The sequence below is a fragment of the Idiotropiscis lumnitzeri genome, chromosome 8 (genome assembly GCF_059441095.1).
Source record: "Idiotropiscis lumnitzeri isolate Australia: NSW breed Sydney's pygmy pipehorse chromosome 8, RoL_Ilum_1.0, whole genome shotgun sequence".
In the NCBI taxonomy this organism is placed as follows: domain Eukaryota; kingdom Metazoa; phylum Chordata; class Actinopteri; order Syngnathiformes; family Syngnathidae; genus Idiotropiscis; species Idiotropiscis lumnitzeri.
The window spans coordinates 23,160,469-23,175,279 of NC_142398.1; the positions used below are offsets into that span (position 1 = coordinate 23,160,469).

Sequence of the window (14,811 nt, forward strand, 5' to 3'; positions counted from 1 at the left end):
AGGTTGGTGCACTTTGGTTTGCCTCTGCGAAAACAAAACAACCCCCCCCCCCCCCCATGCACTGACAGGCGGAAGCACTTCTTACTTATGTCGAGTGATTTATTTGAATTTGAGGCCACGAGAGGCGGCAAACAAAAGTTCACTGAGAAACTTTGGAGGTGACAAGCAAAAAAAAAAAAAAATGGTGCTTTTTTTTCCATCCCTGAAAAAAGCAGCGAGTTACAAAAAGACACTTTCTGAAATATGACACTTCTCCGAAGAGCCGAGATAGTGCAAAACATTTGTCGTCTGAGATAAACAAAATGAGCATTGACATTAGCGATCCCCAGCAAGTGAGCGAACGTTCCAATTTCACTTCATTGCACCGACAATGACTCGGCCGAGTACAAATAACGCATCCTCGTTCCGTCCGTTAACGTGACAGGCAGAACAATTGCACCGCACGGTGCAGTCGTTCGGTCCGCCCCATTCGACCTCGTCTTCCACCTTCATTTTTCACCATCCCACGAGTCGCTACGTCCCAATCGTAAGGAAAGCGAGAACATCAAACAGCACGCTCTAGGAATCGCTTTTATCCCGAGCGCTTCCCGTCACCAGCAGCAGGTTGCAGGCCATGAACTGCACGTTGAGCACGTTGCTGGTGTCGCCGGCATACGAGCCCACCAGTTCGGCGGACGCGCCGTCGGGCGCGGCCACGCCGGGGGCCTTGCGCACATCCCACACTCGCACCGTGTTGTCGGCGGACGACGACGCCACCAGGCTGCTGTCGGGGCTGAAGGACAGGCCGGTGACGCTGTCGGCGTGACCCCGCAGGTCCTTGAAGAGCGCCCCCGAGGCCAGGTCCCACAGCTTGACGCGCTGGTCCTCGCCGCCCGACGCCAAGTACTTGCCGTTGGGCGAGAAGGCGAGCGCCAGCACGGGCCCGCGGTGGCCGGTGAAGAGGCGCACCGACGCCCCTTGCTGCGTGCTCCACAGCCGCACGGTCTTGTCGCTGGAACCGGTCGCCAGGTAGTTGGAGTTGGGGTGGAAGCGGACGCAGTCCACGTCGGCCAGGTGCCCGGCGTAAATGCGCAGCGGGTACGTGCGCGAGAAGGTCCACAGGCGGGCCGTGCGGTCGTGGGAGCCGCTGGCAAAGTAGAGGCTGCACGGGCTCACGTCCACGTCCCACACCGGGTAGGCGTGGCCCCGGTAGAGCGCCGTGTTGGTGAAGCTGCCCAGGTCCCAGTAGCGCAGGCTGCTGTCCTCCGAGCAGGACAGCAAGCCCGAGCTGTCCGTCAGGAAGGCGGTCCGGAGCACGGGGCCGCCGTGGCCGCGCAGCATCTTGATCTCGCTTCCCGACGCATCGGCCTCGTCCGTCAAAACGGAAAAAAAAAAAAAAGGAGGAAGAAAGAAAGGCATTCCTTCAGGACGTGTCGCACAGTAGACGAACATACTGCAGCGTCAAAAGTGAAATACAACTGAACTGTTCAAAAACAAAAACAAATAAGTAAATTGAGTTGAAGCAAATATTTGTCAAGTATGACACTAACATTTTCATTCCATTTTTTTTTGGGTCAATGACATTGAAAAGCAGATTAATGGAGTTTCATACGTGGATATTTCTAAAAACTTTCATTGTTATATTGTTCTTACATGAACCTGCGTAAACAAAACGATGTGTTCCGCAATGAACCAAGTCACGCCTTGGCGTGCAGTACTCACGTCTTCCTCCAGGACGTCGCAGGCCAGGCGGACCCGCGACACATCGGTCACGTGCGGCTTGGCCTTGAGTTTGCGCGAGCGAAGGCTCCACAGCTTGATGGCCGAGTTGTCGAAGCCGGCGGCCAGCAGGCGGCTGTCGGGCGACACCTCGGCCGTGTTGAGCAGTTGCTCCGTGTGCCGGAAGGCGTAGAAGCACACGGTGGTGAGCGAAGGCGGACCCTCGCGGACCTTCTTGATGCAGTCGCGCAGGGTCTGCAGGGCGGCCTCGTTTTGCCGAGTGCCCGCCGGGAGCTGATCAGCGGGCGCCTCGCCGCCGCCATCCGCTCCCGCCCAGGTGGAGTTGGGGGTGCCGGTGGACGTGGCCAACCCGACCGCCGGCCCGTAAAGCTGGTAGTCGCTTCGCCTGGAGGCGCTCACCTGTGGCAAACAGTTTTGCGGATTTATTCCAAATCCATTTACCGGACTGAACTCCGAGCATGATGCTTCTTGCTTCATGTGAATGGCAATTCCAGAGAGTCGCGTTTTCAACAAACGTTGACTACGTCCGTCCTCTTTTTTTTTTAATTTTTTATTACAAATGGGAATGGACGGAGCTCAGGGTTGGGAAAATTAAAAAAATAATATTAAATAAACAACCGAGGCAGCATTCCATCACTCATGGATGAGAAATATTTGGAAATACGTTTCAAGGACATTGTGATTGAGAAGCGTTTTGGGTTTTTTTTGCATTCAATCTACGCCAAAAAAAAGATCATGGAAATTGTTTAAAAGAAAGAAAATCAAATCAATAAAAGGGATCATGTAGTGTATACACACACGCACACCACTAAATCGTGTACAAATAGTTTGCCCAATGAAAAATTGATTGCTTTGAAAAAAAAAATGGAATTTTGCCACCAAAAGGACCATTTCATTCTTATTATGTAGCGGTTCGCCAAAGCTGACAACGCTAAATCGGGTCCAAAGACTCGCACGCTACCACTTTGTTCTCTCCGCCCACCGACTCTGGAGGGACGTTCGGAAAAGCTCACCAGACGGCTTCCTAAACTCACCTCCAGCTGCAGGTGCGCTCCGAGGACTCTGCAGATGGCGCCGTTGTCGTGGCTCTGCAGGTAGCGCAGCAGGTAGCCGTGGGCGCCCTCGCTGAGCCGCACCACGTACTTGTGCTCCAAGAAGGCGCCGAGCCGCGGGCTGGCCGCCACGTCCTCCGCGCTGAGGACGTGGCGCAGCTGCTCCACCGTGGCGCCCTGCTCGGCGTCCTGCAAGAAGGCGGCGTGGAAGCGTGCATAGAAGGCGTCCACCGCCGACTTGAGGCCGCAGCTCACCATGTCCAGGTGGAGGTAGACGAAGAGCGGGTAAAGGAGCGCGCTCGCTTCCTTGGCCCACGAGATGTCGGCTTCTGAGGAGACAGACGAATTCCAAGTTCGTCTCCCAGGTCCAATTATCAATACAGTAATCCCTCGCTTCTGCGCGCTTTGACGATTGTTTTTGCCCTGGTATTGTGCTGTGCGTAGCGGCCCCTCGGATTCCAAAGAAGGAAGGACGCAGGGTGTCGATCATCTTTTATCTCCGAACAAGCATTTTCAGCGGTCTGCACCGTGAAAACGACAGATCGACACAAAACCGCTCATTGTAAAAGTAGTTTCACAAACAACGATCCCGCAACGGCAGGAATTGAGTTTTCTCGTGAGCTTTGTTAATCGGTGCGGGCGGTCCGAGGTGGTTCTGACTCGTCCTTGGCGGCACGTCATTTTAGCCACTTCCATTCAAGTACTCGCACGGACCCTTTCACAAGCCGGTCCAGTGAGCAATGTCGATGAGCACAACGTCCACTTGAACGCCACGGGAACGACGGTCAAAGGATGTTTCGCTTGCATCGCGACCGGCACCGTGGTGAATGACGGCGCTGTCGTGGGACTGACTCATCTCGTCTACAACTGATCTTTGGTTCCGGAACGGACAGGATATATGGCGCGTGCGCCGTTGCTCTGTATGCGATGAGTAGCAGAGTCAGGTCAAAGCCACCGACGAGCTCGCAGATGCGCCACGCGCGCATGCGCACTCCATCACAAATCAAAATGATCAAATTAACGACGCCGGCGTAAATTCTAAATTCCAAATCCCATAGTTTACCTGTGAGCACTAAAACCTAACTTCAAATAAAACATAGCACAATAAGAACAGGCTCTTACGGCTGCAGGGTCACACGCGTCCCCCTCAGCATCGCTCGGCGAGCCCCACTAGTTGAGAAGCACTGCACTAAAGCGTGCGCCAAGCATGTGGAATGCGGCGTGGCGGGAGAGCACGACGTCCTACCTGACAGGAAGCAGCATAGCCTGGCGTACTGCGACTCATATTGCTGCGGGTCGGACTGGCACGGCGCCGCCGACACCGCGTTGGCACAGCCCGACTCGGTCTGGACTGCACGCACACAAGCACAGGAAGTGTTAATGTTCATGGCGAAGCCGTCAAATGATAGGAGTTGATCATTTTGATATTTTTGCTCACACCGTCGGAATGTAATATGCTCGGCGCTAAGTACATTGTTGTTGTTTTTTCTCATTTTTGTAGCTTACCAGTGAGGCTGGCAGCCATCTCCTCGGCCGTCTGGAAGAGTTTGGTAGCTTTCAGCGAGCCGTCGGCCGAGTCCACATACTGCCTGCGCTTGAGGTACTGAGCCACGGCGTACTGAATTTGCTCCGTACGGACCCGCTTCATGACCTGCCGGCAAAACAGCTGACGTTTAGCATCACGGCTACATTGGCATGAAGATGTGTGGCAGACCATAATCGCTTGAATCATGGTCTATGCCACGGGTGGGAGTGATGTCTCATTCGCAACATTCTGACTATGTTCTCATCCATTGGTCACGCGTGTGACACAACGAAACGAAACTACACGCGTGTAGCCCACGGCGGTCACAGAAATCACTTGAATCGGACAAAAGCAGTATGTTAAAAATATCCAATGAAAATCACACGTGGCTTTTGAATGGTGCGTTTTGCTGCACAACCTTTTGAGGGAATCACTGCAATATAACGATTTGTACAACTTGAGCAGGGACATGAGCAAAGTGCTCCTGTTGTCTCGGGTTTGAAGGGTGCTTTCGTCACACGACATGTTCCAACTCCTTCCGGAGATGCTCAATAGGATTTGAGTCTGGGCTCATTGAAGGCCATTTCATATTAGTCCAGTGTTTTTGCCCTTAGCCACTTTTCTTAGCTGTGTCTTGGGCCATTGCACTGTTGCAAAACGTGCAATTGAGAACACCGGGCTGCACATTTCTCTCTCAAATACCATGAAAGTCTCGAGATTACATTGCACACCGCACAGATTCAAGACACCCTCTTCCAGATGTAGCAAAGTAGTCACAAGAGGTGATACTGATACTGAACTAAATGGCGTGAAATACAATGTCCAAATTGAGTGGTTAGAAGGCTGCCATGTTTCAGTTTTAGTGTGATCGAGGAGCAAACGGCTAACTTCGCTCCTTCGCGAATGGGCCGGCCTCGAGCGGCGGCTCGACGTTTAGCGGCTACTTAGAGCACCGATCGCTGACTTCAACTCACTGCATCTCTGTCCGCTTCTTTCAGTAATCCGCGGCTGGTTCCACTCCGGACGGGTTCAGTAGAACAAAGACGGCGCGTTTCTCTTGAGCTCCATACTGTCTTAGCGACACAAGCTGAACCTCCAGTCAAGTAGCGATTTGAATCGCGCATGCGCAGTAGGTCCCCAGACGCTGGTTGGCAAACTACGGCAAATGTACTAAGTCAAAATAGCGTTCGAATTTCGACGCGGTACATTCTCTCCCATCAAAGTTTTTGTTCCTTATCGTTAAAATGAAATGTCTATCAAATGAACACAGCAGAGAAATTAATGTTTGATTAAGGGCGAAATACCTAACTCTGCCCGTGTTATTAAAAGGTAGAGAAACACATTTTAAGTTGTTAAAAGGTACAAATCGTTATTCAGAGTTTAATGAGGAGCATTTCTTTTGCAACTCAGTCATTGAGTCTTTGTAACATTTGTTTTATTTTTTGTTTTTTTTGTTTTATTACCGTAGATACAAAAGCGTCTTTGGGAGCCGTTCCAGAAACTGGTTACGTGTAAAGGAACACTAAGTCACACAGAGACATTAAATATGGGACAGAGAAACAAAATAGGAACAACGGAATAAACAAACAACACTTTGATAATGTTTCAAAACAATTTATTCATAGAGGCAAATTTATTAAGTGTCACACATTATTTCAGTTTTATATCAGAAGGACATTGAACAGACTTAAAATAAAACCAGTACTTATAATAAAAGTATGATGGTTTTATTTTTTGATTTGTGTTGCCCTTGTTAGAACACACAGTTCTTATATTTTGCTTGTGTGCTCAGTCTGTAATTCTCATGTTTTATGGAAAGTATGATTGGATGCTGATTTTGATTAATAAAGATGAAAAAATGTCTATCATTGTAATGACTTCTTAGATAATATTTACAGCAAATTAACTGTGTTTTTTTATAATGAGGCTAGAGAGACCTTAGAAAGTGTATTTTTTTATTGTAGTTTTTATTTTGCTCACTTTTGAATTTTACATGCTTCTTTGAGAAGTGTTTTGTTTTAACTTTGCTGGATATTGATTAAAAAATATATACGATGATGGGTAGAGTAGTAGCCTATTATGGTTACTTGCACGGAAACTAAAAGTATAAAACACTTTTCTACTGGCGCAAGATGATATGAAAGCAGGTCCATATATACTTCATGAGGATTTTACTAACACGCACCACAGGTAGAGTAGAGCAGAGGCGTCAAGATCCAGTCCTGGAGGGCGGCAGGGCTGCTCATTTGAATCAGGTGCGTTGCAGCCGGGAGAGATGAAAAACATGCAAGTAAGCGGCCCTCCAGGACCAGGGTTTGACACCTGTGTAGCTAACCAGTCGATCTGCATCACCTGGGTTGTATACAATTTAATTTTCAAAGTTTTTTTTTTCTGTCACTGTTCACCAGTACAAAATACAGAATTGCAATTCAACTGCATTGTTTCCAAAATTTGAACATTTCAGATTTATTTTAAAAAAAGAAATAATTGAAAAGTTGAAAACATAGCCATTGATTGACACAAAAACGGTTTAGTAGCATCTATTTCTGTTCAGTAAAGCTCATTACGAGACTAGACGCATGTGTGCGCGAGTGTGTGCACGTGTGCATGCGTGTGTAGCATCACTTTTCGGCATTCGTTGGCGCATGCGCAACTCTTTGTCTCGCTTTCTGTCAATCTGTCTTTCTTGGTGGCGGGAAGAAGGACGTGGCCGTCATCTCCATCATCATCATCATATGTGCTGAGCGCACGTGATTGAAGAATCATGTTGACGCTGCTGACCTCCATGTATCTAGTGGCGCGGGCCTTTGCGTCACAGGTGAGTCCCCTAGTCCGTGAACGCAACACACGATCGCTGCTGTTTTCACGGGCATAATCGCGATGTCGCTGCGGCCGTTTACGGTTTACGGCTGGGGCGGTAGTCCGTGAATGCGCCACCGTCGCAGTTTTTTTTTCACGCCTCCGCGGTTGTTGTTTATCAGCGTGACATCACAAGGTGAACTTGTCCAAAAGAGACTTCCTGGTGTAATTCACGTGGTACTCGCGTGCACCTGCTGATGCTTTTTATGTTGTCAAGGTTTCGCTTTAATAACACTGACCACATCCTTCAAAATAAAACTCAAAACAGACTACGTACCGAGTAATTTTCTTATATTATCTCATCTATTATTGCATAGCATCATTGTATGTGTCAAATGTTGCCCAGTTGGCATCCATTGCAGCCTGTTCATCCTGGAAGGGGGATTCCCCCATCTGTGGTCCCTTCTCAAGGTTTCTCACTTTTCCCCTAATGAGGTTTTGTGAGTTTTTCCTTGCCCTCCTGGGGGTTAAGATCGGGGATGTCGATTGTGGCTATGTAAAGCCCTTTGAGACTGTCTGTGATTAAGGGCTATACAAATAAAATTGACTTGACTTGACTAATTGAAATAAAACTACAATATATCTTATCCATACAATAATTAATACAGTCCTGTAATGTGTGGATGCCTTCCGGGCAAGGCCGGATTGGTGATGGAAAAGAACTTCTCTTGACATCAGCATGTCATGTCATTATCCACACCGCTTATCCTGTACAGGGTCACAGTGGGGTGCCGGAGCCTATCCCAGCTGACTACGGGCGAAAGGCGCACCACACCCTGAACTGGTCGCCAGCCAGTCACAGGGCAGACATAGACACCGTCACTGAGTGGGAACTGAACCCACGCTGCCCGCACACAAGTCAGGCGGATGTACCACTACACCATCAGTGACCTGAATCAAGAATGTAACGAGAATAAAATATTTTTCTAACCAAAATGTTAGAGACGTTCTTTTCCATCAACAATCCAGCCTTGCTCAGCTGCCTCTCCGGAAGGAAAATGGTTGTGCAGGTGGATTGTCCTCAGGAAACCAGACTTGCGTTAAGATCAGATCAGACGGCGCCACTTTAACTATCTGGCAGACATTGAACCTTTGATCCTGCTTTTGAAAGTGTCTGGTGTGGAATATGTTATTGTAGTTTTGGACTTGGACCATCTGATTGACACATGATTACAAAACTGATTAGAAACAACTCCACACTTGTATACTATCGGTTCACAAGGTGAAACTAAAAAAGTCTTCAGTATGTTTGCTATTTTACAAATTAGTTCTGAAATGTGTCAAGAATCAGTGGTCAGTGCTAATGAGCCCATTGAACCAATATGAATCTGACGTGGCTCTTAAGACGTGATGAGCTGCTGCAAGTGTAGATATTAGCAGACGCCCACACACGTACCCTGTGGTGCTCCATATTCATACCTTGCCCTACATTATTACTGGTTTTGCGTGTCAGTGCGTGCATGTGTGTGTTATTTGGGATGAATGGCGAGAGTGAGAAGTGAGGCGATTCAGGAGACACTTGCTGCCACAGCACCTTTAAGGTTCTTAGAGGATGTTAAGTACGCTCATGCCGCTTAACACAGACATGCACACAAATCATATGACTCTCGTACAGCACAATTAAAATACAAGATTGTTGATTGTTTTGGTGAGATTTTCTTTCACCTGAAAGTAACTTTTGAACTGAATATGAAATATGATCCAGTTTGATGTGTAAATTAGGGTTCTTTGACAACCTGTCGTGCTTATTGATAGATGTATCTATCGATCTTGCAGTATTCATATTTGTCACATGATGTCACTAACGCCATATGGATCAGAGCGAAAAAATTGAACGCAAATTAACTATAGCTGTCAAATGATTTTACCATCGTACTACTTCCCGACTAAACTATCAACTAATTGAGTGGTAAAACGGGAGCAACAGCTGAACACACACACATATACTGTAATCGAAGTTTTACATTTTGATGAAACCACTCGTTGTGTAAAATGTATTATTATTATATAGCTACTCGATTATGTAAATAATTTTCATGAACCGTTACACTTCCTGGTCATGAGCCCTCCTTGGAGAACTGGGCGCGATGCCTCATGGGACATTGAGTCGCTTCCGTGGAGGCTGGCAGGCGTTGACTCTGTTAAAGGACTACAAGTCCCACATGTCGCGCGCGAGGAAGGAGGCGTCGTCCTCGCCAGAGGTGACCCCCAAGCTTCCAAGCTGAGTCCTCCTCCATCCTCTTCGCCCCTCGTACTAGCTCGTCCTCTCGCCCTCGTCTAAAATGGTAAGAACAACATTTTAACTTCATTTTAACTCACTAGAATATCACGTCAGGTCGCCCCTACAAGAGCTTTAAAATGCTCCAAACATTGGTCGCCTCCAAGAATGTGTCTGAGACATTGAATTCATTTGTCCATCTTGACCCATTTGTGTGACGCAATCACGTGATCGGCGAATGCGCCAAAATCCTGCACGGCAAAACATTGACGACTGATTGATTGCACTTGAGTGTATTTATTGGGAATGCGGTGACGTCATCTGGAAAAAAAAAAGAGCCCGTTCATTTTAAAATGGGACAATTGGAGACAAACGGCTGCACAAATCTCTTTTGAGATGCAACTCGGTCATAATATAAAGAAGACATCGTTTAACCATGATTCCTAAGTAAAGTTTAGCCACTTGATTTGTCATTCATTGAACGGCGGACGTGGCAGTCTTGCGTCTAAAATGTAACTGTGCAACTGTTAATCGAAGCCGAATGAAAACCGGTTCACCAATTAAGTTTGTTTCGAGGCACATTTTCATCAGAGACGTGTGCTTCGTTGTGCAAACGTGCCAAGTCATCTTGCTTCGTGTGGTTCGGAATGGACTTCAGTGTCCACGGCACCAGGAGTAGACCGGGCATCTCATCTTCTTATTATGGTTCTCATAACGTGCACATGAAGTTACCCAAGCCGAAATGCATATGATATGCATTAAATTTTTTTCGAGCCATTTTTTTAATCAACGATGTTTTGCAAAGGTGCCACATATTCTCACAAACGTGGTCTTTCTTCACGTGGTTCTGAATATCTATGAATATTCTCATTCGGCCAAGTCATTTCATTCTAATGGATTGCAATTGCGTCATGTCACGCAGCAAGGCTTGATTAGGGCCGGACTGTGAGGACGGACTTATTGGAGGCAAACATTTTCAAAGACAACCACCAACGGTCACATTGGAATTGATTCCATGCACTGAGAGTGGTTGAGAATGAACATTAATGCACAGGAAAGCCGTGGCATCTTGGCATGCATTTAAAATTGGAGCAACACAAAGCAAATAAAATATCGACTGGAAGTAAGTTTGTTTCCTGTCCAAATACGATTGGAGACGTTTGCCTTGTCCATTTCGGCGCTCAGGCGGGAGACATGGCATCTCATCTCTAAATATAGCCTAAGTCATTTGCATATAAAGTTACACCAACTGACACAAGCCGTCAGAGAAAGATGTCCACCATCGCTCATCTCGCGAGTGTTTATTTGGCTTTGTGAGGCTGGAGCGAGGTACGAATGGAGGTTGAGCAGCTTTCGCGTTTGCTTGCCTGCAGGCTGATCCCATCCGAGTTGTGGTGACCGGCGCGGCCGGACAGATCGCCTACTCGCTGCTCTACAGCATCGCTAAGGGCGACGTATTTGGGAAGGAGCAGGTGAGGTTGCTATGGTAACGGGACGCTCACTTGACAGACAGATTGATAGTATGTAAACACTCATAGGTATTAAGAATACAAAAAATGTCGATTTGAAATCATGTCCTGTTTGATTTTTTTTTTAATGTGATTCACCAATAAATCCCCCCAAATAACTGAGTCAGTTCGTAGAGTAATTGTTAGTCGCAAGCCCAGTTCTAAACAAGAAAAAAAGATTAAGACGTGGTATGTGGTAAGTAATCGGCTCGTGATTTGATGAGCTTCATTTCAACAAAAGTTGTGCAATGACGCCATCTTTGTGGCTTATCTCTAATCTCGTTGCACACTTGAGTACAATGACAATAAAGGGATTTCTAATTCGAATTCAAATTCTATGTAGGCAATCAATAATGGTCCTTTAGTTTATTTTCTATACTTTGACTTCCATTTGGAATTTCTTGAAATGATTCCAGCCAAGGTGTTTAAGCGCAAAGTGAGCTTGCAAAGCCCTCACAATGTCTTGTGTGCGTGTCAGCCCATCGTTCTGGTGCTGCTGGACATCCCGCCCATGCTGCCGGTGTTGGACGGTGTGGTGATGGAGCTTCAGGACTGCGCCCTCCCGCTGCTGAGGGGTGAGCCGTCATCTTGAGCTCACGTAACAGCGCCTCCCGAATAGGCGCAAAGATCACGGTCGCAGCTTTGAGTGCATTGCCCGGGTTGGGGGGCGGAGGAGGAGGGGTGGCTCAGAAGCCAACCAATCAGAGTGGAGATCCGCAGGGGCCGTGAACTGCGGCTGAAGTCCACTTTGATAATGACAACAGCACGCTTGTCATCATCTGTTGTCAACCGTCTGAAAGCTTCTCAAAGGTTGTTTGTCGTCCAATCAGGGAGTGATGCCGTATTTCCGTTTTGAACGCTTTTGGGTGCCAACTCACCAGATGAGAATCTCTGCAGTCAAGGGCAAAGAATTACAAAAAAAATGACTACACATCACAAAGTAACTGAATGAATGAAAGTCAAAATCATCACCCAAATGAAGTTGGAAAATCAATTGACACATTTAGGGTGCACCGCCCCAATAATGCGCTCCCAGCATTTCCATCAAGTCCAACGCTAAAATCTATTGTCGGAATGTTGCCCTCGTCACACGCTAATCAAGTTGGCGCGACGCTCACGGACGATATCTCGTTCTCATCTCCTTGTCCTCTCAGAGGTCATCCCCACCGACAAGGTGGAGGTGGGCTTCAAGGACATCGACGCCGCCATCCTGGTGGGCTCCATGCCCAGGAAAGAGGGCATGGAGAGGAAGGACCTGCTCAAGGCCAACGTGGCCATCTTCAAGACGCAGGGCGCCGCCCTGGACAAGTTTGCCAAGAAGACGGTCAAGGTGAGCGCAGACGCGAACGGTGCCGAGCGGAGGTCGCGCGGCGGGGGCGGGCCAGACAAAGTCGTGCTGTGAGCAAAGAGAGGGATGCTTGGTAGGTGGAGGCCGCCCCTTGCCACGCTGAACTGGTGGCAAAGTCTGCACTGCGTAGTCAGACAAAAGGGCAAATGCGCCCTCAATTGTATTGTCCAGAGTTCTTCGGTGACCTCAAAGCAAGATGGTTTTTGTATTGTTTGGGAGAAATTTGCCAGAAATATTGGAATTTGGAAGTACGTCTTCAATGTGGCGGCAGGTGCCAAAGGTGAAGGGCCAAATTGTTTTGCAAAGTTGGCATTAACAGCGACTGGCCTCCATCGTGCTGCTTCTGTCTGTGTTGAGGTTCTGGTGGTGGGCAACCCGGCCAACACCAACTGCCTGATCGCCTCCAAGTCGGCTCCGTCCATCCCGAAGGAGAACTTCTCCTGCCTGACCCGGCTGGACCACAACCGCGCCTGCTCGCAGGTGTGCGGACGGACGCTAACGCTAACAGCCCAACTGCGCGAGGAGAAGCTTTCTGACGCCGGTGCGACACTTCCTCCGCCCGCAGGTGGCGCTGCGCTGCGGCGTGTCCTCGGACAAAGTCAAGAACGTCATCATCTGGGGGAACCACTCGTCCACGCAGTACCCGGACGTTCACCATGCCAAGGTCAGCGCGGGCGGGGCCGAGGCGGCCGCGTACGACTGCGTCAAGGACGACGCCTGGCTCAGGGGAGCCTTCATCTCGGTGAGCGTGTCTTTCCTTTCATCCGAGGATCTTGAAAATGACACTGAAAAAGGCGTTTTGGTCTGAAATATGCTGTTTCAATATCTTGAAGGACACTTTGTCTTCAAATCGCACATTTACGTGCCTTACGAATGACGCCAGATCCTTCCAGTTAAATCTCCCGTTTGAAGTCTTCAGGACTGCGCTTGTTTTCGAAATGTAACGGGAAGTTTTCTCACCTTGTTGTGTCGGTGCAGACGGTGCAGCAGCGTGGCGCCGCCGTCATCAAGGCCAGGAAGTTGTCCAGCGCCATGTCGGCCGCCAAGGCCATCTGCGACCACATGAGGGACCTCTGGTTCGGCACCAAGGAGGTCCGAGCGTGCCGGGCTAACGCTAACTGCGTGCTTTTTCTTCTTCTTCTTTTCCAACAGTTGTTTTTATGTTGCCTTTTTGTGTGTGTGTGTGCTCAGGGTGAGTTTGTGTCCATGGGCGTGTACGCCGGAGGAAACTCTTACGGCATCCCAGAAGACCTCATCTACTCCTTCCCCGTCCAGATCAAAGTCAGTACAGAAACACACGACATATTACATTGCAGTGGATCCCTCTTTTGAAGCAAAGATTTGCAAGGGAAGCAAAACATTTTGGGGTTTGTCAGTCAAGAATGGAGGATACGTTCCTCCCCAAAAGTGTACATTTGTGAATCACGATTATTAACCAAGTATTATTATTATTATTATTTTAAAAATCTATACTAATGGTCAGTTGGATGTGTGGGTGTTATTTTTTTTTTAATAAATCATGGCCAGATCTAAAGTGTTGAAAATGCCTTGCTCTCTTTGATGATGCAATCTTAATGGTTATATAATACATCTTTATTTATATCGTGCAACATGCATTCCCTTTTGGGGGTCACCTGAAATGTGACGATTTTGGAGGTTCAAGGTTTTCGCCCGATGCCATCAAAATGTATTTTATAGCCTTGTCGCCGAGATTATTGGAAGCAAAAAAAAAAAAAAGAGCTTTTCACTATATTTGTTACTTTGCAGTGGGTCCAGTTGACAGAAAGCTCCTGAGCTTGTGACGTGTTTTCCAGAACCAGAGCTGGAAGGTGGTGGACGGCCTGAGCATCAACGACTTCTCCCGAGCCAAGATGGATGCCACGGCCGCCGAGCTGGTGGAAGAGCGAGACACCGCCCTGGACTTCCTGTCCCAGTGACTGGAACCAGTTGCCCCTGCTCGCCATGGCCACTCTCGGCTGTGAAGACCAAGCCCAACAAACCTGACAAGCCCGCGGGCCCCGCTCTCACCTGCACTGTCCGTGTGCGTGTATGCGCGTGCGCGTGTGTCAATCATCACAACCTGGTGTTGGTAGAAGCACTGATAAGCAACAAAACAATAATAAAACCATAAATCCAGCTTGACCACAAAATACTTTTACTTGTGATGAATTGTTTTAAAGTGAGATAAAAAGAATTTTAAGTGCGTTGAAATGGAAAAGATTAAACGGGATGTGAAAACTACAATGTTAACTATTTATACTTTCTTCATGGGATTCAGAGTGTCACTTTTTTATCAAAGTTTTGATGAACTGACCGTTGGTTTTGTCTTTTTGACGACTAACCAAAATTGGCACTGCTCATGTCAGTGTAACCAATCGGCGATGACACTCAGTGTCTCTAAAACTAAAACAACAAAAACAAATGATAAAGACTACGAAACTCTAAAAACGATTATATTTCCTCGTGAATTTCAATTCAGTTAATTTATTGATTTTTACGTTTATTTGTATTTACGTGTTGAAAAAGTGAAACATCCGGCTAGAGATTGACAGCGAAGACTAACCAATCAGCAACGACGCTCA

General features: G+C 47.8%; 2 protein-coding genes across 4 annotated transcripts; one reads left to right on the forward strand and one right to left on the reverse strand.

The window, feature by feature from the left end:
• Positions 1-82: 82 nt before the first annotated feature.
• Positions 83-5,399, reverse strand: LOC148332867 (TAF5-like RNA polymerase II p300/CBP-associated factor-associated factor 65 kDa subunit 5L). 2 transcript variants are annotated; one of them, XM_088301689.1, is made up of 6 exons: positions 5,271-5,399; positions 4,278-4,422; positions 4,018-4,122; positions 2,754-3,100; positions 1,702-2,118; positions 84-1,347 (listed from the first exon to the last, which is right to left on the reverse strand). In XM_088301689.1, the coding sequence occupies exons 2-6, from the start codon at positions 4,417-4,419 to the stop codon at positions 559-561; spliced, it is 1,800 nt and encodes a 599-aa protein (XP_088157815.1). In that variant the 5' UTR covers positions 4,420-4,422; positions 5,271-5,399; the 3' UTR covers positions 84-558. The 2 variants fall into 2 exon arrangements, with proteins under 2 accessions (XP_088157816.1, XP_088157815.1); XM_088301690.1 differs by lacking the exon at positions 4,018-4,122 and having other exon boundaries at positions 83-1,347.
• Positions 5,400-6,975: 1,576 nt separating this feature from the next.
• LOC148332868 (malate dehydrogenase, cytoplasmic-like) lies at positions 6,976-14,365 on the forward strand. Of its 2 annotated transcripts, none has more exons than XM_088303031.1 (9): positions 6,976-7,114; positions 10,747-10,845; positions 11,360-11,456; positions 12,036-12,211; positions 12,587-12,709; positions 12,795-12,971; positions 13,208-13,321; positions 13,421-13,510; positions 14,044-14,365. In XM_088303031.1, exons 1-9 carry the CDS (start codon positions 7,061-7,063, stop codon positions 14,164-14,166), a joined length of 1,053 nt encoding a protein of 350 aa, XP_088159157.1. In that variant the 5' UTR covers positions 6,976-7,060; the 3' UTR covers positions 14,167-14,365. The 2 variants fall into 2 exon arrangements, with proteins under 2 accessions (XP_088159157.1, XP_088159158.1); XM_088303032.1 differs by lacking the exon at positions 6,976-7,114 and adding an exon at positions 9,303-9,440.
• Positions 14,366-14,811: the final 446 nt, after the last annotated feature.

Bases quoted from the DNA above. Each gene is read 5' to 3' on its own strand.
- LOC148332867 (XM_088301689.1), bottom strand. From the start codon at position 4,419: ATGAAGCGGGTCCGTACGGAGCAAATTCAGTACGCCGTGGCTCAGTAC. The intron at 4,123-4,277 runs GTAAGCTACAAA...GTGTGCGTGCAG, and splicing joins GATGGCTGCCAGCCTCACTG to TCCAGACCGAGTCGGGCTGT. The intron at 1,348-1,701 runs GTGAGTACTGCA...TTGACGGACGAG, and splicing joins GCGACGTCCTGGAGGAAGAC to GCCGATGCGTCGGGAAGCGA.
- LOC148332868 (XM_088303031.1), top strand. From the start codon at position 7,061: ATGTTGACGCTGCTGACCTCCATGTATCTAGTGGCGCGGGCCTTTGCG. The intron at 10,846-11,359 runs GTGAGGTTGCTA...TGTGCGTGTCAG, and splicing joins ACGTATTTGGGAAGGAGCAG to CCCATCGTTCTGGTGCTGCT. The intron at 12,972-13,207 runs GTGAGCGTGTCT...GTGTCGGTGCAG, and splicing joins TCAGGGGAGCCTTCATCTCG to ACGGTGCAGCAGCGTGGCGC.